General features: G+C 42.5%; 1 protein-coding gene across 5 annotated transcripts in view; it reads left to right on the top strand.

The window, feature by feature from the left end:
• Positions 1-20,651, top strand: part of UPK3A (uroplakin 3A) — a 69,581-nt gene extending 48,930 nt beyond the window's left edge. For 2 of the 5 annotated variants that reach the window (XM_040565282.1, XM_040565273.1), the window contains 9 exons: positions 10,881-11,057; positions 12,003-12,057; positions 12,175-12,268; positions 13,571-13,634; positions 13,801-13,956; positions 16,637-16,916; positions 18,114-18,196; positions 18,657-18,789; positions 19,626-20,651. In XM_040565282.1, coding sequence (XP_040421216.1) covers positions 13,580-13,634; positions 13,801-13,956; positions 16,637-16,916; positions 18,114-18,196; positions 18,657-18,789; positions 19,626-19,713 — 795 coding nt within the window. In that variant the 5' untranslated portion in view covers positions 10,881-11,057; positions 12,003-12,057; positions 12,175-12,268; positions 13,571-13,579 and the 3' untranslated portion in view covers positions 19,714-20,651. Of the gene's footprint in view, positions 1-6,845; positions 11,205-12,002; positions 12,058-12,174; positions 12,269-13,365; positions 13,472-13,570; positions 13,635-13,800; positions 13,957-16,636; positions 16,917-18,113; positions 18,197-18,656; positions 18,790-19,625 lie in introns of those variants that run through there. The other 3 variants (XM_040565264.1, XM_040565287.1, XM_040565294.1) reach the window with 3 other exon arrangements.
• The last annotated feature ends 2,926 nt before the right edge of the window (positions 20,652-23,577 follow it).

Raw genomic sequence — 23,577 nt, 5'->3', positions numbered from 1 at the left:
AATGCTGGTAAGATGAATTACAGTCTACCTGTTATGGTGCATTTTTTTCAAATAATTATAGATTCTAATATTTTTAAAGATGCATGATTTTTTCATTTTAGAAGACTTCAGATTAAGCCCTCATTGCTTCAATCAAAAAAAACTATTCTGGAAAAAAAATATGGGATTTTCCTGGGATGTATTAACCTATTCTGTCATTGCAGTGTAAGTTCCAACATGCAATGCTTTGTTAGTTTGATATTCCCAGATGCCTCTAAGACAGAAGAGTATTAAAAAAGGGCTGTTTCTAAGCAGGCTGAGACACAAAAGCAAAAGGTCAAATTCTGATATATAGCTTATATATCAGATAAGCCTATAGGGGAAAAATGAACTAAAGCCCGTCTCAAAGCTGAGGACATGGAGAGAAACAGGAGCATTGTGTTCATCCTACCCCAGGAGCTCCTGCCACAGCTCTTCGGACACAGCTGAGCCTCAGGCTTGCAGTGCCAGCAGGCAGAGAGGTGCTGAGATGTGGTGGAGCAGAGAGGAAAGGGTGGCCATGAGGCACCGAGGAGCCACCTCTGAAATGTGGCAGGAGGGGGCAGGCAGTGTCTCTGGATGGTGTACAACACCTGGGAATAGTATACAGAGAATAAAATTTCAAATAATTTTTGCATTCTTTTGTTTCTATTCTGATACTGATTGTGGTTTCAGGGGAACGTGATATAATTACAAACTCTTGTCCTTGGCTATGAATGCATTCGCAACTCAATGCTTTTGTGGGGGGTTTTAGTTCTAATTACTGTTGCAGCTTTCTTTTTTTTTTTTTTCAAAAAAAAAAAGCCCTTTCTCCTTTTTCTCTCCCACCACCAGACTGACTTGCTTATAATTTTGAAATGAGACCAACAGTAGCACTGCTTGTATTCAGCACTGACTGGGATGGGTGGCATTCCCAGAGCCTGGCTGAAGGCTCAGCACCGCTTCAGCGTCACCCTGACAGCAAAAAGGGACACAGAGGGAACCTCAGTGCCAGACAGTGCTCACGGAAGTGCAGCTTAGGAGGCTTTTGCTGCTTCTCTGTTTTCTTCTTGTTGCTTAAAAGGAGCAGGTCCCCATGTTTGGGATGTGTAAGGTACTTTGACAAAATATAGAAAAACCTGCTTGACTTGGTATGTGCTGTCTTTCTCTTCACATTGGTCATGGAGCACTTTGTTTCTGTTTCTGGCATAACAGACCTTTTTGCTTGGGTCTAATGCTTATGATTTCAAACATTTCCACTACCATTTTTTTCCCCTCAGGTCTCTTCAGCAACTTTGGCTCTGTTCCCTTTTGTCCTATTCAAGAGTCCTTTTGAAAGAATTACTAGTGGCACTAAGGAATACAATGCACATCTGGCATGTGGGGTTTATTTGCTTTTTCACTCCTTTCTCAAGGAAAGGTTTGTGTATGCAGAGTAACACTTCATCTCAGGAAGGCTTTGTTTGCACTTTTTTCTGTATGGCGTGTTACATATATATATATATATATATCTGCTGTGTTCTTGGATGGAAGGAGTTTCGTTTTCTGGCAGTTGTTAGTTTTCACGGAAGTTCCTTATGCGTGCTGAGAAATCTGTCTCCTTCACGTGTGCTGTACAATGTCTTTCATCAAACCTTTCTCTTTGGAGAAAATAGAGATTTGCCGTCCCCTTCCCTGCATCTTTTCCTCTCATTGTTTGCAGAACATTTAAGGAGCCTACTGTCTATTAAGAAGGATTACTATTTGGAGGATAGTACAAATGTAACACTTGGTATAAACTTGGGTAGCTCCATTGGGTTCAGCTTATCATATTAGCTCTATAATCATATTTATGACACTGGATTTATGATGCTATCCTTCTAGATGATAGCCATCTGTTGCTATTCTGTAGCACAGCTGGAATGGTGGCAGTGACTTTTTATAAAACTAGTTAGATAACATACTTTAAAATGCATTTTTGCTGCTCTGATTAGTGAGGTACTTCAGTATTTAATGTAGAAAGCCACGCATGATAATGTTAGACCTGTATTAAACATGCTGTACAAATTCCAGCATGTCAGTGTGAGTATCACTAGAGAAGGTTTTTAGTAGAAAAATTGCTTTGACTAAGCAGGATTGTGTCTGTGTAACACAGCTGTAGATGCCTGAGCTGCTGGATGGTTCTTATTAAATATCTGTGTTGTATCCCATACATCCTGTGTATTTTGTAGAACTGACTCTAAAGAGGAAACTTTAGGCCTATACGGTTATAAATCCACTTGCAGAAAGCTTGGTGGAATAAAGATCTACAATAAGCAATCGTCCTTGGGATGTGCAATTCTTTGTTAACAGAAGAATTGTTATATGAAGTTAAGCAAGGATAAAAATTAAGCTCTCCTGAAGGAAATCTCTGAGTATGAGTTTGGAGCTTTTTGTTTGGTTGGTTGGTTAATTTGATTTTGTATCTGCCTAAGTCTTGCCACTACCAGACAGGATACTGGAAAAGCAGAGCTACTGATAGGAAGTCTTTGGGTTGGATAAGTGCTAAACTAAACGTAATCCTTTTTTAAGCTTGAAGACTAGATGAATTAAGCTTGCTCAAACCTTCCTCTTCAAGTTACCAGTGTGACTGATGTGTGATCCATATGTATAAATGCTCAAGTTCCCCTGTTTTAATGTTCTATTATTCATCAAATGAGATGTGTTGACTGGCAGCGTAATGTGCTTTTACACTGTTGCAGCTGTGTAATGAAACATGGCAGCTTAAGTGGTTTAAGTTAACTCATTTTCCTCCACAATGGCTGGGAGACCACAACATCCATCTCTCATGGCTCAGCTGACAAGCTGGAAGCTGGTAAATCCCAGCAACTTACTGATTACCTGTGATTATCTCTATCCAGTCACCAATGATACATTCGTTGTGCTAGTTACTGTGAAAGAAGAATTGGGTTAAATTTCATGCCCAGTTTTAAAAGTATGAGGCTAGAGGAGCACATGGTTCCTTAATATTTATAATGACCTGGGATGCTGAACTTCCAGAATTACCTCTGCTGAAATAGAATAATTCCACCAAACAGGAATGGCCTGTTGAAGCTGTGATTTGCTCTTGAGTATTTAACAACAAAGACAGGGGAAAATGTCTTGAAAATGTAAAAGGCAAAAGACAGCAATGAACAATTCTGGTCCGTCCAGTAGAACAAGAATTACAGCTATATTGAAAAAGGTGAAAAGCTCATATGCATTTGACAAAGTCTATTTAATACATTTTCATCCTCATTTTCAAGATTAGTGTATCAGAATACACTCTAGCAGGCACTGTATGTGGATGTTTGCTATTAATCCCCAAAGCAGCATAGAAAATGAGGTGCAGATATCACAGAATCACAGAACTGTAGGGGTTGGAAGAGACCTCAAGAGATCATCGGGTCCAATCCCCCTGCCAAAGCAGGTTCCCTAGAGCAGGTTGCCCAGGTAGGCGTCCAGACGGGCCTTGAATATCTCCAGAGAAGGAGACTGACAACCTCCCTGGGCAGCCTGTTCCAGTGCTCTGTCACCCTCACTGTGAAGAAGTTTTTTTGCATGTTGGTGCAGAACTTCCTGTGCTCCATTTTTTGACCATTGCCCCTTGTCCTATCCCCACAAACCCCTGAAAAGAGGTTGGCCAAATCCCACTGTCTCCCACACTTAAGATATTTGTAAACATTGATAAGATCCCCGCTCAGTCTTGTCTTCTCAAGGCTGAACACACCCAGGTCTCTCAGCCTTTCCTCATAGGGGAGGTGCTCCAGGCCCTATATCATTTTTATGGACCTCCGCTGGACTCTTTCCAGAAGGTCCCCGCCTTTTTTGTACTGGGGAGCCCAGAACTAGACACAGTACTCCAGGTGAGGCCTGACCAGAACAGAGTAGATCACCTCCCTTGACCTGCTGGCCACGCTCCTTTTAATGCACACCAGGATCCCATTGGCCTTCTTGGCCACCAGGGCACACTGCTGGCTCATGGTCAACCTGTCGTCTACCAGGACCCCCAGGGTCCTTCTCCACAGAGCTCCTCTCCAGCAGGTCATCCCACAGCCTGTACTGATACATGCAGTTGTTCCTTCCCAGGTGTAGGACTCTACACTTGCTCTTGTTAAACCTCATCTGGTTTCTTCCTGCCCAGCTCTCCAGCCTGTCCAGGTCTCGCTGAATGGCAGCACAGCCTTCTGGCATGTCGGCCACTCCTCCCAGCTTTGTATCATCGGCGTACTTGCTGAGGGTGGACACTATTCCCTCATCAAGGTCGTCGACGAAGATATTGAACAAGACCAGACCCAGCACCGACCCCTGGGGAACACTGCTAGCCACAGGTCTCCAGCCGGACTCTGCGCCACCGATCACCACCCTCTGAGCTCGGCCACTCAGCCAGTTCTCAACCCACTTTACTGTCCATTCATCTATCCCACACTTTCTCAGCTTTGCTAGCAGGATGTTGTGGGAGACAGTGTCAAAAGCCTTGCTAAAGTCAAGGTAGATGACATCCACTGCTCTCCCCCCATCTACACAGCTGGTGATGCCATCATAGAAGGCTACAAGGTTGGTTGAACACAATTTTCCCTTGGTGAATCCATGCTCTCAATATCATCTGCTTTAGTTTTACCACACAGGGGGTCAAAAGATGAATGATGTTTTTGTCTGCAAATGAAGTTTTACACACTTTGTTCATGGTTTTGGGATCCAGGCAGTCTGCTTGGTCTGTGGTCTAGATTACAGCAGTTTCAGTCCACATAGTTCCACATGGTCATCTTCTAATCTGACGTGGTTGCTGATTATCCTGACTGCAATATACTTAGAAATAGAACTCACATCATGCTTGGTTTATAGGCTTCCTGACATAGCTTTTCTTAAAGATTTGAATGAGTTTTAGAGCAAGCCATTTTTTCATTGCCTATTGTTTATATTGCTGATGTACACCCCTTAGTACAGCATCCAGTATCTTCATTTGGTGCTATTTTTCCACATGCTTCTTTCTTTGTCTCCCTTCTTGCTATAGGTGCTCTCCCATCACATATTTATACACATTGACCAGGTCCCCCAAGCTTTCCCTTCTCAAGGCTAAACAACTGCAGCACTCAGTAAGCCTCCTATGCCAGGTGCTCCAGTCCTTTATCCCTCTTAGTGGCCCTTCCCTGGACTCATGTCTGTTGCTCCGTCTCTCTCCTGTACTGGGGAGCTCAGAACTGAGCCCAGTGATGCTGACGTCTCACCAGTGCTGAGCAGAGAGGAAGGATCACCTCCCTTGACCTGCTGTCAATCATCTGTCAATGATCTTAATGCAGCCCATGGTGTTGCTGGCCACCTTTGCCACCAGGGCATGTCCTGCCTCGGTTAGCTTTTTGTCCATCAGGGCCACAGCTCCTCTTCTGTAGTGCTGCTTCCCAGCCTGTTGGTATCCTGTGTACTGGTATGTAAGGTTATTCCTTCCCAGGTGCAGGACTTTGCACTTTCCTTTGTTCAACCTCATGAGATTCCTGTTGGTCCATTTCTCGTCCAGCCCCCTGTGAAAGGCAGCACAGCCCTGGCATGTTAGCAGCTCCTTCCAGTTTTGTACCATCTGCAGATGTGCTGAGGGTGTGCTCTGCCCCATCACCTGGGTCATTAATGAAGATATTAGATAGCATTGGCCCTAGTTTCCTCTCCTGGGGTTCACCATTAGTGACTGGCCTCCAAATGGATTTAATGCTGCCAGTCACAACCCTCCACTTGTCCAGATTTCAGTCCACCTCACTGTCCACTTATCTAGTCTGTACTTCATCAGCTGGTCTATGAAGACGTGCATATTGTTATATGCATAGATTAAACATTGAGCTCTAGAATTTGAGCTCATGGTATGTCGCAATAATGAAAATAGCTTGCTCAAGTACCAAGCCCTGTCACGCTACAAAATGGTGTGTGCACAGAAATAAAATAGTTGGGTCTCAGCTCCTGAGCAGGAATATCTGTTTAGGCTGTGTTCATGTAAAGTTCATTCTTGCAAGCTAGATGTATTTAAATTATTTTCATAGCTTGTATGTATGACAAGCTGTTCATTGAGGGCTTTTTTTCCAGAGGTTCTGTATACACACTTGGAAACTGAAAGTGAGCTTGAAGATTGCATTCTCTGCCTACCCAGAGCTGACTAGTGAACTGTATTACACTGAAGCCTAATTCTTCTTTGAAAAGCTAAAATAGCCAATACATATATATAATAGAGAGTAATCTTTCCCCACAAACACATATAGTCTGAATAGACAGGAACACCAAAAGCTGTGGGAGGAATAACTTTATTCCTACTTTATAAGTGGGCAGCTGAAAAACGGAAATTCAGTAGGTTGTTTTCAGAGGGAGTCCCTAACCCCACATAATCTTTTGGATCCTCAACCCAGGTCCTAGCCACAAAACAACTCTTCTTTGAGGGAGTAATTAACAACTGAGAGCTGAGACAAGTGGACTGCAGCGGTGGGCAGACTGGAGATGAGGACAAGATAGGCAATTAGAAATGAAGTTTAGAAAGCAGATTACAACAAAACGTCTCTTACTCAGTCCCGCTTAGAGCACCTTGAAAGGAGAAAGAGAAGGTTTAAGTAGCTTTATATAAGAAAAACAAGCTTCTGCCTACCAAGTTAAGTAAAAAAACTTAGCTCAGTCTATTAGGTATTGGATTAGGAGCCATGAGAGTAGAGACCTGGGTTTTCTTTACTACTGTAACACAAGTCAAGTCCTTGTAGTTTACATGCCTCAGTTTTCACATTTAGATATCGGTCTAAAGCAAGCAATGCTTGCTTTTTTCAGATAATCTTTTTTTTTTTTTGATAAATAAAATTGGAATTTAACTTCTCCTCTCTTTACAGGACTGTGGGTTTATCCCTGTTGATGGCAAAGGAACTCACACCAGCATAGCTGAAATTCTAATACTGCTTTATCTATTGCATCGCTCCTCCAGCAACTATTTACACTGAATCCTACCTGTGATCAATTATTAACTTATATTTGCCAGTAAAATCAGCTGAAACTTCAGATCATCAGAAGCACATGAATCAGGAGAAGTTTCTTCATTTTTTTTAGTATTGTTTCTTGAGTGGCTGCTTCACTTTTCAATGTCAGAAATTATCCTGGGATGGATTTTTGCAAATGTTTTGTAGTATAAGATTGGCTTTTCTTCAGCCTTCAGTCACTGACCAAAGCTATTTACAGCCAAGCACATCCAACATACAGATAATCCTAAAGGAACTGTAGAAAAACAGTGAAGCACCTCAATTTATGTTAAATTGAAACTATAAACACCATGTTAAACTAGAAACCATAAAAACACCGTTGGGTCAAGTGTTTCTCTAAAGGCAATTGTGATTCACAATAGTTGACTGCATCACGACACTTCTTCCCAAATGCAAGATTTCCCCAAATGCAAATTTTCCACAAATTTCTTGTTCTAGTCATATTCCAGCTGTATTTGTGCATCATGATACATTTGGGACAATTCTTTAAAGGAGGATGGCTTTGAGAAGTTGCTGTATATCCTGTTATTAGAACATGAGAATGAGCTCTTTAAATAAGCGATCTTCTGATGCTGTTCATTGGCTTACAGATTATTCAATACAGGACTGGCAGCATTCCTGCTTGACAAGTTCTTACAGCTTTCATTCAAGTCAAGAGCTGAACAAGAAGTCACTACTCAGAAGAACAGTTTGTATAATATATAAAGAGGAACAGAGCTGAAACTGGATCATTCAAACTTTATCAGTAGGAACCTATATGTAAATTTTACAGAGAACTACAAGTAACCAGGCATATGAGCACTGTATAGAACAAATTCTGACTAGCAGCAGATGGACATTCAGTGCCCCCCTTGTAGCTTACTCCATCTCCTTGCATAATCTGCACTGGAACCACAGATACGAAGACCAGGGACCTGTATACCAGAATTGTTTCACAAAACAATTTTACTCTTCTTGGGAAGCAACTGAATGGGGTATTTCTGTGATATTGTCTGAAGAATGAAGATCCAGACTAGGCAACGTCTAATTCATACACCTCTTTCTTACAGGTAGTTCTGTTTTAGCATTTATCTGGCTGTAATCTTCAAACAGCATCTATCAGAATTCAGCTTAAAGTATTTCAGCTACAACCTGTAGACTGCAGTCAGAACAGTGTATAATTTTTTTCCTCCTGGGAACAATTAATAAACTGGTGGGGTTACAATTCAGTGAGTAAAGGAAGTCCTAATGTAAGGCTTTTTCAGTGTACAATTATGATATTATGGCCCTAATTCATCATTTTGTTAGAAAAATTTTACATGGGTGTGAGTGCCGTGGAATTTGGCACAATGCTCAGCACAGGAGCCTGGTTGTGTTGTACTTCACATTCATTTAAAACCACAGCCACTGCGCTGAAGTTCAGCCGAGTCTCAAAGGTACTCAAATGGTTCCATGAAGGGATATTTCAGGACTCTAGATTTAGAGGGGTGTTCCAAGCACTAATACAATCTCTGTGAGTAAAGAGCCTACACTCCAGCCATGACACAGAGATCCCTCCTAAACCTCAACTATTAACTAAGTTCCATGTCATTAAAATTCACTCTTGGATGCAAATCCAGAAAGCTAAGTTTTTAATTTAATTTAAATTAAAAGTACTCCATCATACAAATACTCTGGGCCATTCTGAGGACAAAGGTGAGAGATTACACTCACCACTTGGAAAGGGCTGCTTCCTTTCACCAGCCAGGGAAAGGGCCATCGCATTCACCAATGTCGTGCCAACACAGTAAAGTTACTTTTGCAGCTCCGTCCTCTGTCATCTTTGCTTAGTTCTTCATCAAAAAACATATCACTTGGTCATAGATATAACACAATTATCCAGTTCCTCTGAATTGCCGATGACATTTTATCTTCCCTTTCTTCTACATCAGTGACTCCTCATTGTAACTGCTGCTTAGAACAAGCTCCTCAACCAACAGTGGAGCAGGAGACTATTATTATCACCATTTGTAAGTGCAGAAATGTGGGACTGACCTATATGGACCTGCCTGGCATGAACAATCCCTCACAAGGGGCAGTTCTGAGAAGGGTGCAGCAAACAAAGGGTGCTTGCTTTTTATTAGGGACATCTCTACCATCACATAAGCCCAGGAATTTCTTAAACAGAAGTACTTAGTGGTTCTCAGCAGTATGAGATTAAAGTTCAAGCAGATATCTGTAGATGGTAAGACATTTCCTCAGCAAAGAAAACACTAACTTCTGTGTAACAAAGGGGCCTTCCATTTTAACCCCTGGCTCCTCCGAGCTGCAGATGTTCCACTAGTCTGAGATTGGCTGGGGTTTGCTGCAGCAATAAGGTCTTGTACATGATTTCTGAGGGGACCAGTTCTGTTAGTAAGAAATTCATCTCAATGGAGCCATGCCAATTTATATTTGACAATGGTGTGGCCCTGATTCCCTGTGTAGAAAGCTGCTTTCCCAGTCCTGATGTTTCCACTGCTTCATCTTTCAGGTTTGCACAGAATTAATTGTCACCAGATGATAAAATAAGTTCCACGATCTCATCTTTATAACTGAACCTTTCTATTTCCTTATGGACACATTAAAGATGTTTGATTTAAGGAGATCAATGGCTCAGTGAGTCATATTGCTCAGATCTTTGCACAGATGGGGACCCCCACTCAGCACGTAAGTCTGTTCCTGTGCAGAGCAAATGTAGGATGGGGCTTATCTCCATCACTTTGGTCCCTTTTTAGCATTGCAGGGCTCATCCTGAGATCCATAAATGCTAAGGGACTTTATTAGGAAAGGAGGAAGAGAGCCCCTGAAAATGAATCCTGAGTCTGTGTTGCTAGGTGTGTAGATTTCAAGATCGGAAGTGTATGTCCCTTGTGGCGACAACAAAGGACAGAAATACTTCTCCAGGAAGCCAAAGAAATATCAGAGAAATTACAGAACTGCACAAGGGTACCAGGCATCCATGTGGCCTTTGTGCAGCAGAGCTTGAGATATGAATCTCCTATTCTCAAAATATTCTGGGATGACTGAGAGAGAGAAATGTCATAAAAGCTATTTCGCCTCCTGCTTCAGTGAGAAGTTTTTTGCTTTGGGTAGATGGGAAATTTCACCTTTTTATCTACAGCCCTATGATATAAATACAGTGTGCTAGTGACTGAAAGTTATATAGCAATAAATGAAAGTTTCCATTGCCAGGATTTCCAGATACTGCCTGTGACAATGTTAATACTAGCCCCCAGAACAACCACTTCTGAAGTCCGTGGTGGCAGCCTAATAACCTCAGAGAACTGATGTTTTGGTTTCAGCATGACTCTCAAATGGACAGATGTCCTTCTCAGACCTGCAGCACTACAGCTGCTCTCCTTGCAGTTAGCCTCTGCAGGCCCAGTGATGCACAAGACTGAGCAGCAGAGGTGGTTACGGATCTGCCAGATGGTCTGAAGTGGAGAGGTTGGGCAGAAGGAGAAACTCTTCCACTGTTCCACATTCCAGCCTTTCCTCACTTTCAAGACTTTTTTTGTTGTACCTCTGTACTTCCCCATTTTTTATATATTGGCGCTCCACCACTCTCCCAAACCCTGATCACCTGTTTTATCAACATTTTTTTAACCATCTCTGCACTCCCTTTCAGATCTCCCTTATTGATGGAAAGCTTTTTAAAAACGAATTCACAAAGGCTATACTCCTCTCCTCTTTCAGCTCCTTCCTCAAGATTTACACCCACCAGAATATTTGCAGGAAATTGCAAGCTAATAATAGCTTTGCAGACAACCAGTGATGACGGTCAAATGTCTTTGAAATGGATTCGGTTTTATTTGTCTTTCTCACCTTTTGGATTAGATTATCTCTTGACTGGTAGATGTCACCACCAAGTTTTTTAATCTCTTTGTTAAGCACTGTCATTTCTCTACATGGAGCTCTGCTTGCAAGTTGTGCATGAATTTTAGCCTGTGTAGTGGACCAGAGAGGTGGAGCACAGCAGAGTATGGAGGGTTATCTCCACTATGTCCACAGCTGAACATGTAAAGAAGGTTTGGACTTCAGATCCTGGTGGACTCCATACACTTCAAGGTATTTGGGATGCTATCCTCCCCAGCTCCTCATGGGCATCACACAGCCCTAGGAAGCCAGGGTTATACACTTTTTTTTTCTCATATCTCCACCAATTCAAAACTGGCTCTGGAGGCTTCTGTGAATTACTACAGAATTGTCCAAAAGGTAACAAAGAGAAAGGAAATTGGCATTGCTACTTAAACAGACACAGAAATATACATTTTTTCCTTCTCTTATGCTTGCTTTAGGGAACATTATAATTATATTGAGATTAAGTTCATGGTAACATCCTGTAAATCCAGACCAGGCCCCCTGACTACAGTGGAGTTAAAATGGATTTGCATGAGTGTAAGCAAGGATGGAATCTGGTCCTAATTTAGTCCACATCTGTTGGCACAGATGGAGCTGAGAGAACTTATTGTCATGTTATTTTCCTACCTTTGAGATTCTTTTGAACATAGACCAAACCCAACAATTTTAAAATCTCAGGACAAGGGCAGTGTTATCCATCCCCTTACGTGTGGCTGGTGAATTCCACCACAGCACAGGATGGCCTTGTACTCACTCAGCTAAACCATGATGGCTTGAGAAAATAGCCTCATGAAAAATAATGGCTAAAATTGTCATCTTGTAACCCCTTTTACCCCTGATTAACTTTTCTATGATGAGTAATTCTGTGGACATACTTCCGACAGTTGTAAAATTAATCACGAGTAACAATTTGTATGACCAGCCCAAGGAGTAGTGTACCACAGTCTTCATCTGGGCAAAACTCCAAGAAGGTCATGCAGAGATTTGCCTGAGTGATGAATTTATTGCTTGATGGCTGTGAATCTAAAAAAAAGAAAAAAAGAAAAAAAAATACCTTTGAACCACATTTTATATTGTGATTCTGGCCTTAACTTGCTGATTTTTAAAACTGATATTCTTTCTGTTGTCCATCTGTTTTGACCCTTTTGAAAGTGAATGAGGGAGCAGCACTTTGATATAAAGCATGGAAGAGTATTCTGTACCACATGTAAGTAGCTTGCATGCCATGAAATAGAATATTTCTTTTTCTCTGACATTCAATATATCCTGGTGTCGATTTATTTATTTAACTTAGACAAATAATGTGTGTCTTTTCTGTCTTAAGAAGGGAAAAGAAAAGACTACTGCTGATTGCTCCAGAAAAGTTACCATCTAAGGAATTCAGAATCTGATTTTACAGGAATCACTGTTTGGAGAAGGTATTGATTTTGTGATGGAGAAAGAGATTCCACAGTTTTTAAGCCATGCTTTTATTTCAGAGTCAGAAGCTTCCCAGGTTTTGTGCACCATTGTTAGTGCTTTAAGAGACAAAAACACTCTTGAGCAGATGAATGCCAAGTTTGTACAACTAACCCTCCTAGTGCAAATGTTAAAAATCAAATTCCTAGGAATTAAAGGTGAAGGGGTAAGATTTTTTTTTTCTGATTTACATGAGTATTTTTAATCTGATTTACCTGAGTATTTATGCCAGCACAGACTCAGAGTTCATTGCAAAGTGAGAATGAATAATAATAATATTCAACCTTACCCTATAGCAGTGCAAATATGGGCTAACTCCTGTGTTCAATATTCTCCCTCAGAAGTGATGCAAGAAAAAGTCAAACCAAACACAACAAAGTTGATGTGCAGAATTTTAAACAAAATGAGACACATATGGAGAGGAAATTACATTATAATCATTTGATTACATATTTCAAACAGATTTCAGGGGCCCATGGCATATTCATAAAGGAGATGGATTTGTTAACGTAACAATAGTGATATTAATGTAAATCTGGAGTTGGTTCAGTGGCATCAAGGTAGCTCCATTTATTCTGTAAAACCTTGCTGGTATTTTTCCCCTTGGCCTATTTTTAGCAGGTAATTATTAATTTTGTAATCTGAGCTCTTATATAATAGACCATCCATAATAGCAACACTCATCAGGAATGGATGAACAATTCAGCACAACAGGTGCAATTCAGCTTTCCCAGTGGATTATTATTCATGTAGATGTTCTGAATCCCACTGAGGTTATCCAGAAACAGAATGGGAAGGCTTATGTTTTTCAAGATGCAACCCAGGAAACAAAATAGAGAAGGCAGAGTTATGAATCAGAATCATCCATGATACAGATTGAATGCAGGGTGCAGATATTCAGTCCTAAACTTTCCCTACACGAGAGATTTCAGAAGTTTTTAGGGAGAAGAAGGTAAAGAAAAAAGACACCCATCATCCGTGCACATGAAAAGAAACCTCTCTTGACACCCATAGCGCTGCTGAGAGATAAAAATCTTGTAACGCCCTTCCTCACCTGGGAGCAGATAACAGCTGGGGTGGTTGGCATCACCTGAGAAGGAGGGCGATAAGCACACAGGGAGGTGCTGAGTTCCTTATCCTAGGTAGCTTGTAGAAAGGAGCAGGTGTGCTTGACTTCAGGGAGGGAGTTGACATGGGAGATCTTTAGCAGGAACTAAAAGATTCACAAGCCTTTGTTTTCTTTTTGTGACTGGTCCCTGCAGGGCTCTAGCATGTGTAGCTGTTGTGTTGTGTTAGTCCTTTGCTGCTTGGGACTGCTGTCTGCAGGTAAGTGGCACCTCTCCGCAGTCTCTTCTCTTTTGGTGCTCCTCTTTGCATCTCTTATCTTTCTGTCTCACTTGGCTGTTTTTGCTTCTTTTTGGGTGTTAACTCTGTTTTAGGACCTGTGTAGAGAAAGGTTTTGAAGTGCTTTTTTGGTAAATTTCTCTTCCAGATCAGAGCCTGAAACCTCAGCTTGGAGACTTTCAGCTTGCAACAAATAATCCCACTCTTACCACAGTTGCTCTAGAGAAACCTTTCTGTATGTTTGATAGCTCACTGTATCCAAACAGATCTTATGCCATCTACTTGTATGTAATGAAGGAATCAGGTAAGTATCCAGCATTGCTTTTTCTCTGGAAAATAATTACTTCATGCAGCCGTTGCATGTGATTCTTCAGGATCTGGTGGGAGTGAGTCTGAATGAGGGGAAAGAGAAAAATACACAGCTGAAAGCTATGTGCAGGCTGAATGCCTGGTCTAAGTTTATAATAAGACCTTTTTAAAAAAAGTGTATTATAAGTGTAAAATAAATGTATAAAAAATAAATTACTGATTCAATGGGACTGATTAAAGATAACAACAGTTAGCATTGGTGTTAGCTGACTCCCAGTAGGTGCAGAGCAGTATTATCAACTATAAATGGTCTGAACAGATCTTGCTAACGAAGCCAAGTGGTCCATTGTCTGATACCTTTGTCTAAACATGAATGTCTTGTATAAAAGCCTGAACTCCCCCACGTAAATCTGCTGAGAAAAGCTAGGTAACTGCTCTGCTGCTGTTTGCTTCGTAGTTAAGGTTGCCAGCCCTTATAGGGACTTGTCTTAGTTTTTTGGGGAAAAAAAAAAAGTCATGCTAGGCTTGTGGTCAAAGATGCCTGGCCCATGGGTTCATTCATAAAATGAATTTCATGACTGCTTGGCAATGAAACACTGCTGGCAGTGCCCAAGAAGCTGCCTTCACTGATCTCTGCTGTTCTGGCAGACTGCTTTGCACACCAAGTAGAGCTCCTCTGTAAGCTGACAGAGACAAATGATTTCCTTGTACCATACCACTGTCCCTAAAGGCTGTATGCAACCTCCTGTTCTGAGGGGCACAGAGAAGAGATCTTGGGGGGCAGGAGGGAAAAACTGGTCAAGAGCCAAAGCAGTCTAAAACCTCCACTGCTGAGTGTTGCTCTTTTGGAAAAAAAAAAAAAAAAAAAAAAAAAAAGAATGGAAGAGGCTTCCTTATTGCGTCGGACTAGTAGAAGACTTAGCCAGACTTAACAAGATACGGATGTGAGGGCACTGCCTTCTGAGATGCCTCCCATGAATGAAGTGTGCATTTTTGTACGTCTGAAGCAGATTATACAAGTGAATTGTATGGATATAAAAGGCTACAATGACCTGATACCAGTCTTACCTGCAAATATGCAACTGTATCTGATGTTTTTGTTAGAAACTATATCAGCTACCCTGTCTTCCATGGGTTCTGTGGCAACAGCTTTCTACACAGAAGGATGAATCTCTCTGCAAAAGGGGGTATAGACAGAGAGAAATCTCTGCTGCTGCTTTTAAAACAAGCAGATGCAAACTTGTTACTTGGCAGATTGGGAGGAATTTTGTTTGGATTTGTCTCTGGTCTGCAGAGAAACACATTTGCTCACCCTTGGATGGCTTTTGGAGCAGGGAGAGGGAAAACTTAGGGTGTTAAGAAAATTAAATCTTAAGTTCAGCTCTGCTAGTAAGGAAATGCATCAGCATTCAAAAAGCTGAGGGTCTAGCAAATTTCTGAACAACTAATGTAATCTTTAGGTCTTTTCTTGTTAACGTCACTATCAAACTTGATCTACCTAAAGAATTTAAAAACAAACAAAAACCTGAACTTGTTTAGACAATAGCACTTGCTTGCTCACCACAGCCAGGCTAAGATGATGTGGAGATTGGGAGAGTGAGGAGGCCTAGTTGTAAGAAATCTTATAATTAGAGGAAGCTAGCCCCAGTACAGCATGTTTTTGCTAGTCTTCGCTTTCACATTATTGGCTTCTGAGCTCTGGCACCTCTCTGCTTGACTAGCTTGAGCACTGACCCTGAAGTTAGATTTTGAACCTGTGCTAGAAAGAATTCTCTTTCAAAACAGATTTAATTTTGCATTGGATCATAACTAAAAACTTCACGTGACCAAGCAGTTGCTGCTCCAGGAGCACAGCAGACTGCTTACAAACTTAAGAAGTTCCCAATATACTGCAACTTTGGAAAAACTGGCCGTCTTTCACTACTGACAGCACTGAACAGCTGGAGGGAGCTCCCAAAATAAACTAACTCACAGTTCCAGAACTTGGGAGCATCTCTTGAGACTTGTGCCTTGGCTTTGTATTAGGAAAAGTTTGAGAGTTGAAACTGAGCTTTCCAAACGATGCTGTAGAGCTGGATGCAGATGTATGTTTTCCTTGATGCTGTGAAGACTTTCAGGCTTGGTGTTGTGCTGTCTGGAAGCATGGGCATACCTGGCTGGTCAGAAGTGTAGATACTGCATCTGCTCTCGCAGCCCCGCATGCTGGTCTGCATACTGTGGTGTTCTGGGAGGTGCAGCTGCTGTATGACCAAAGGTCTCAGGGCTTCTGCTCCAGGGGATAGGGGAGTTGTGGTCCTATAGAAACTCACACTTGGTTATAGTGTCAAATCTGACATGGGAGGACTTACTGGAGGCATGTAGGCTGTGGTGGAAGAGCAGGCTTTGCCACCATGCTCTATCAGATTCTTCTTGGAAAAGAGGAATTTGGGGAGGGTGGCTAACAAAAAGTATTGCTCTGAGAGACCTTCTACATACATTCTTTATGGCTTCTGAGGGACAAGTGTAGAAAGCTTCAAAAACAAGAGGAAGGGGTAGGATCATTACACAGACTAGCAGCAGATTTCTGGCTTCCTGCTTAAGCTTTTTTGGGTAGAAGAGCAAGCAGCCAAACACAGGATGAATGGAAAGGGCTGATCTAGTTCTAACAGCGTTGTTAAAAACCACCTCTCCTGCAGCAAGTGTGATGAGCTCCCTCGTGACTGACGAAAGCAGCAAACCCCTGGGCAGCACGTTCCAGCAAACAAGCGGGGGACGGCTCGGACCTTACAATGCTGCCTTCTTCGATGTACCTGACTGTGCAGTGCCCCCCAGGCTTCCTGATGTAGGAGACATGAACAAAGCTCCTGATGTCCTGAAGCAATACCTCTTCAGAGTTGGGGACGATGGGACTTGTCTGTATGACCCAAACTTCCTAGGGGTCTGTAACCCACCACTTGCCCCAGACACGACATACAGGTATAATTCTTGTTTCTGAAATGGTAAGAATACTCAATAGGAAGCAAAATTTACGCTGTCGTGTACCTTTGTAATAGTATGATGTGAATTACCTGTCTCTGCCAGAACTTCTCTATTGCAAGGGCAGTTGTGAGGCTGGCTTAGCTTTGGTCCAGCACCCTGCAGATGGTGCTCTGTGGTGCTCTTGCAGGGGTGAGCTCTATCAGGTTAAATTCATGGATCAGTAATAAAATTCACGTGTGAACTGCTGGCTCTATACTGAAGCTGGAGCATCTGATCAGAAACTGCTGGAAGAAAAGGATTGGACTGGAAAATGATGTCAGGATGAATCATTGTGTACTGTGTTAGATGAGTCTACCAAACCGCAGACACGGGCTTGGCCCTGCTTGCTTTGTTTTGATGCAGCTCTGGGGAGCCAGAGCTCTCATTGGCCTCCAGCTCCACCCAGGAAGTCCCTGATGTGATTGGAGACTTCACAGTGAGGGCCAGGTGACTTGCAGGCTCATCTGACCCCTGTTGTCTGGGGAAGCTGGCCCTCAGGGGGAGTCTGGGTGCCCTGACAGCTGTCACCTGTGACACTTGGTTTGCTGCTGCCCGCTATTTAAAAGCCATATTAAAGGCAGCAGTCACATGAAGCTGTGGAGACTGAGCATGCTTCTGAAACAAAATACTATGGGCAGGTTTTCAAAACTGTCTTGCCTCCTCTACCTCCTTGGGACAATTCTGCAAACTCAAACTATCGTGGGATGGAAACTTAATTCCTTTGCCAAATCTGTTGTTAGCCTGTCTTTTCAATGCTTTCTCTAACAGGGAAAGTGCCAAAGATCTCTATTGTTGGACAAAATCTTTGACTTCCATATGGAAATCAAAACCACTTGCTGTTCTAAATAACAAGGCCCTTCACAACAGGGAATAGCAAGCTGGGAAAAACTGTTGTTGGAAAGCTATCATCTGTCAAGGCTTACAAGAATGGAGCGCAAGCTCTGCATGACATAGCACAGAATACTTTTTCTATTATTAATTCTGTTTTTTTTCCCTATAAGGTCTCTGGAAAAAGCTGGTTACCTTTGATTGTTTCTGTGGAATGCTTCTCCAAAAACTGGAGTCTAACTGGCTGCTAATCTGGTAGCTTACAAAATGATAGTAAGGCAACTCAAACTTTGAAATACCTAATTTAATGCTTTTTTCCCCCCACAGGTTTAAATACGTGTTGGTAGATAACTCTGAAGGTATCGTGAAAGACCAAACTCTTTGGTCTGATCCAATCAAAACCAGAAGATGTAAGTCTGTGGCTTTTCTCAGGTCTTCTGCGTAGCTGTGCTTGCCTTAGGACAATGTTGCTCTGCTAGTAAGCAATGTCTAGTCCTTTCCTACAGTTTTAGCAATTTTGTTAGCTGTCCAGCACTGGAGTAGCAGACTTCAATATGGAATACTGATCTGCTTCTTTTGTGTACTTCAGAGCAGTTCTCTGATAAAGGCTGTATGCACAGTTCATGATTTGGTGTTTGTCATGGTGTCTTGCGCTGATGAAATTTCTAGGTAATGCAGGTACTTGCCACCCTGGCTAACCTGCTGAGCCAAGCTAATAACCTCTAAATGCTGACATTGTCTTAAACCTTTTTCCTATAAGTCACTTAGTCATCAGTTTTCCTTTCCAAAACAACTAGCTTTCCCTCATTTGGTAAGGGCGCACATGGTGGAAAAACAGATCATAGCAGCATTCTTTCCATGCTTTTCTAGCCAAACTTCCCATGAAAATTGATACCTGGCCTGGTCGAAGGAGTGGAGGCATGACTGTCATCACATCAATCCTAAGTGTTTTGGTGTTCCTTTTGCTTACTGGCTTTCTTGCTTCTGTGTTTTCTGTTGTTATGTAAGTACTGCTACACCTTGCAACTTCTAGTCAGAGTACCTAACCAATTGGTAATCAGACTTGTTGCCCCTAGTTCCAAGCTGCTGTTGCTAGCGATGTTTAAGATGATGTACCAGAGGATGTCCTTTTAATTTTGGACCTGGTAACAGAGGAAAAAGGCTACTTCTGTCATAGTCTTCCCTACCAAGGCTAAGATCGATGCCTCTCATATTTATTACATAGACTAAAACTCACTGGCTGTCAGACTTCAGTAAGGACAGCTGGGGGGTGGGGTGGGGGGAAAGTAGAGCTGTACATACTTAAAGTTTATGTATTCTTTTACATACGACAGCTTTCCATTTATTAATGAGTTTGGAAACAGTCTTAAGGAGTTCAGGTCTTCATAGAGATCACATACTGTGCTAATTAGTGCCTGCTTAACTGTTTTGCCTCTTCCACACAAGAAAGAAGTTACCACTTTGAATTAATAACTGAGGTCTTCCTGATGCCATATAACTGAATTAGTCTATGCATGTTCCCAACTTCTATGTCCCCTGCCTCAGGAAATTAAGGCAGCCTGGTTGATCCCTAAGCTGGGAGAATTACCTGAATTTCAGAAACAGTGGGTTTCAGGGATAATGACATCTAATTCTTTCACTTGAAAATGATGCAAGTACTCTGTATTCAGATGTGGAAAGCAAATACTGCAAATGATCATCTTAAAAATAATAATAAAATCCATAGGCTTCCCTGATACTAAGTGATTTAAGTAGCAATTGGCCTTTGCAAAATGTTCTGACAGTAGGCTCCACTCGGTCTCTGCTGGAACTTAACAAAGCCATTCACTTCCACGTTAGGGGATCAGAAGATGCTTCTGCAGAGACAAAGGGCATGTCTCCAACTGTTCAGCAAAGTGAACTGAGACCACAGCTGAGCTCTGAGTGAAAAACCTGGTTCATGTCAAGCTGGAAACACAACTGAATTGTTACAGGTGCTAGACCTACAGGACTGTCTCCTACTGGACTCAACACTGGTCCACTGCTACAGTATGCAAACAGGCAAATGCACATGAATAACACAGATAAAATAAGGACAACTTTAAAAAATAATAATGCAGTATGTGATATCCTGTCTTGCCCTAATGAGATTTCATTTAGCTAACTGGCTTTTATAGCACCCATCAGGTACCTGGTCTGAAGTAAGAAGATTAATGAGATCCTTCAACTTCAGTGGTGCAATGACAGGTTGTCTTGTACATGTTCTCATGTTGAGCCTGCAGACTTCTGATGCGCTTCTCATGATCAGAAGAACATGATGTAGCCATTTGTGTCTCAACCTTTCTCTGTAGTGACTGCTGAGGAATTAAAGAAATACGGGCTGCTTTATTAAAAGATGTTCTTAGAGAAAACTAAGGATTAAAAGGTAGACAACAGGGAGCTGCTGCTTCCTCAGGATTTTGGTGACCATTTGTCATAAGTCTTCCATTCTTTCCTCTCTTTCCTTAAAAAGAAGCAACCAAGTTCCAATTGCCCTGTATGTAGCAGAGTAATTTTAATCTCCAATACTTAAATACCCTCAAACAGCTTTACAGGGATAATAGCAAACAAAATTACTTCAATGAAGGTGTGTTCTTTCAGAGCTCAGTATAATCTGCTGATGGGCTAGTAACGGGGAGATACTGCTTCAGTGGAAAAAACATGAGTATATCCACTGCACTCAGGGTTGGCCTCATTCCTGACCTTTACCTTAGGCAGCAGCAAGCCAGCACTCCTCGCATCTTAGTATCTGTATCTGGGCTGGGGGGGGTTGGAGGGTCTTTTGAGCTAATTCTTTGTTTCTTCATTTTATGATCAGTTGGAGAGTAGAAATAAAGTTTTGCATCAGATTTAAGTTATGTGCTGCTCTTTTTTTCCATTGATGCCAGTTTCTTTATACACTGTTTTGTCTCTATAAATGACTTATGAGGATTCACCTTCAAAGCCCTCTTCAGTAGGTATAAGCAACTGTCCCACTGTAGCAAGTGTTTCCTGGTGATAAGCAGAGAGCTATAACTGGTTATTATTGATGTTCTTCTAGATTATCCTTAAATTAGTTGTCTCAGTTTATAAGTGAGTAACAACTCTTTCAACACAGGTAGTTCACTGTCGCTAATACAACTAGACAATTCTTGTAGCGCAACTTATTTCAGGAAGTGGGACTTATTCTCCTCAGAGCATGAAAATTAACAATTTTTGTGTAAAGTGAAATACTGTCAGGATGGAGTGCTGAGACTGCAGCTTCTGGTGACTGCAAAACTTAGGCCCAAAGGCCCAAGAGATTTGTATGTGAGGTCCCTCAGTTCAGTTGTCCTGAAGTGCAGCGTGTTAAGGCTTGCCTGCTTGCTGCCTGGGTTTCAGGCTGGGCTGACGGGGAGGTGGGAGAAAGCACTTTAAGGGAGAGATGGTTGCTGTGCCTGCTGATGGGAAATAATGGATGACAAAGTACCAGGAATGCTGTGGGTGGTTTTCTGTTGATGTTTGTTTTGCACGTGTGTGTTTGTTTTTGAATTGGTGCCTTGCCTTCTGTAGTGGATTTACGTGGCAAGGTTTTGGTAGCAGGGGGCCATAGGGATGGCTTCTGTGAGAAGGATCTAGAAGTTGCCCCATGTTTGGTAAGGGCCCCACTGCTGACCAGAGCTGAGCCAATAAGTGATGTTGTTTTGCGCCTCTGTGAGAGAATATTTAAGACAGGGAAAAAAAAACAAAACACATTGCGACACACACAGCAGCTGGGAGAGTGAGAGGAGTGAGGAACAGCCTTGCAGGCACCAAGGTCAGTGAAGAAGGAGGGGGAGAGGTGCTCCAGGCACTGGAGCAGAAGTCCCCTGCGGCCTGTGGTGAGGACCATGGTGAAGCAGGCTGTCCCCCTGCAGCCCATGGAGTACCACGGTGGAGCAGGGTTCCACCCTGCAGCCTGTGGAGGAGACCACGGTGGAGCAGGTGGACCTGCACCGACAGAGGCTGCAGCCTGTGGAAGACCCCTGCCAGAGCAGATTCCGGGCCGGACCTGTAGCCCATGGAGAGGAGCCCACGCAGGAGCAGGTGACCTGGCAGGAGCTGCTGCCTGTGGGGGACCCAGGTTGGAGCTGTTTGCTTCTGAGGGATGGACCCTGTGGTACGGACCCATATCTGGAGCAGTTCTTGAAGAGCTGCTGCCTGTGGGCAGCCCACGCCAGATCAGTTCAGCAAGGACTGCATCCCGTGGGAGGGACCCCACAGCACAGGGGACGAGAGTGACCGAGAAGGAGTGGCAGAGAAGAAGCGCTATAGACTGACCATAACCCCCGTTCCCCCGTTCCCCTGCGCTGCTCGAGGGGAGGAGGTGGAAGAGGGTGGATGGAGGGGAAGGTGCTTTTGGTTTCTTTCCTTTGTTTCTCGCTTCTCTAGCTTGTTAGTAATAGGCAATAAATCTTACCATCTCCCTATGCTGAGTCTGTTTTGCCCGTCACGATAATTGTTGAGCAATCTCCCTGTCCTTATCTCAACCCTTGAGCCCTTTTCATTGTATTTTCTCCCTGTTCCTCTTTGAGGAGCGGGAGTGAGAAAGCGGTTGTGGTGGAGCTCGGCCGCCCACCCGAGTAAAACCACCGCACCTTCCCTGCTCTTTTCTGCCTAGAGGCTGCTTCAAACACTGTTCTGAGGTGCTTTCCCATCCATCTATTGGGTAACCTGGAAGCAAGGGATATCTGGAGGAAAAGGCAGCACGAGTTGTAGGCGTGCAATGCTGAGCATCAGAGTACATAAGAGATCCTTGTCCTTTTTGGCTCCCTTATAAAACCAAACAAGTACTTCTTTGTTAGAGGGCTCCAACTCCTTGCTCTGGACCCCATGGAAGAACGGGATAACAGTAGGGTCATTAAAATTAACAACGACAAATAAGTTTCCTTTCAGTTGCAGACAGTAAATACATTATATTGGATTCTATGTCAGTTACCTTTATTTAAGAAATAACTTCATTTTGTTTAGAAGAGTTGCTTAAGAGATTGTATGTCAGCACCTACAGCTATCACACAGAAAACGTAGCGCTGGCATAACCTAGTCTTTGTTTTCTGCCAGTATCTACTCAGACATTCAAATCAAGCAGTTTCTCTCACCCAACACTTCACTCATTTTGGTCAGTTTAATCCTGTCAATGGGTGTAGTGGAATAGCTTGCTTTTGTTCTTGCGCTTCTCTTGCACCTTTCACTTGAAAGATTTTCACTTTACCTTATTTCTCTATGGAAATTTTCAAAATGGATTATTTTTAGTTCCCCCCAAACTTCAGTAGAATTAACTCTGTCTCAGTCACTCATATATTGGCACGCATACAAGCTTTGGGTTATTTTCACTTCAGCATTTCAAAACTTCCCCCATGTTCAGAAAGTGTGTGGCAAAAGAATTCTGCCTTTCTTTAGCTTCAGACCTTAGGATACTGCTTCCTCCTCAAAGAAAACAGGAAGGAAGAGAAACTAACATGGTACAATTTTATCAAAACTTCCTGTTGAAATATTTTGCTGAAGATGACAATTCTAAAAATACTCTTTCTAGGCAGTCCTGTTCTTAAGCAGGGGGAGCTGTGGATGGAGCAGCTTTGGATTTTTGCAAGATCTTGCATGTCAGTGCCTGTTTGTTATGCTGTGAACCAACAGGACTCTATACGGATAAAACAGCAGCCATGATAAATACCAGAACATGTTCACAACTACTTTTGCCTCTCCATATGGTATTTTCATTGACTTAAATACTGACTTTTCTCCTCTGCTTCTGACTCCTCTCTGAAGAAATGGTATG

This window comes from Cygnus olor, chromosome 1 (genome assembly GCF_009769625.2).
Source record: "Cygnus olor isolate bCygOlo1 chromosome 1, bCygOlo1.pri.v2, whole genome shotgun sequence".
Taxonomy (NCBI): Eukaryota; Metazoa; Chordata; class Aves; order Anseriformes; family Anatidae; genus Cygnus; species Cygnus olor.
Note: the sequence above shows the minus strand (reverse complement) of the source record. Positions and strands in the feature narration are given on the sequence as shown.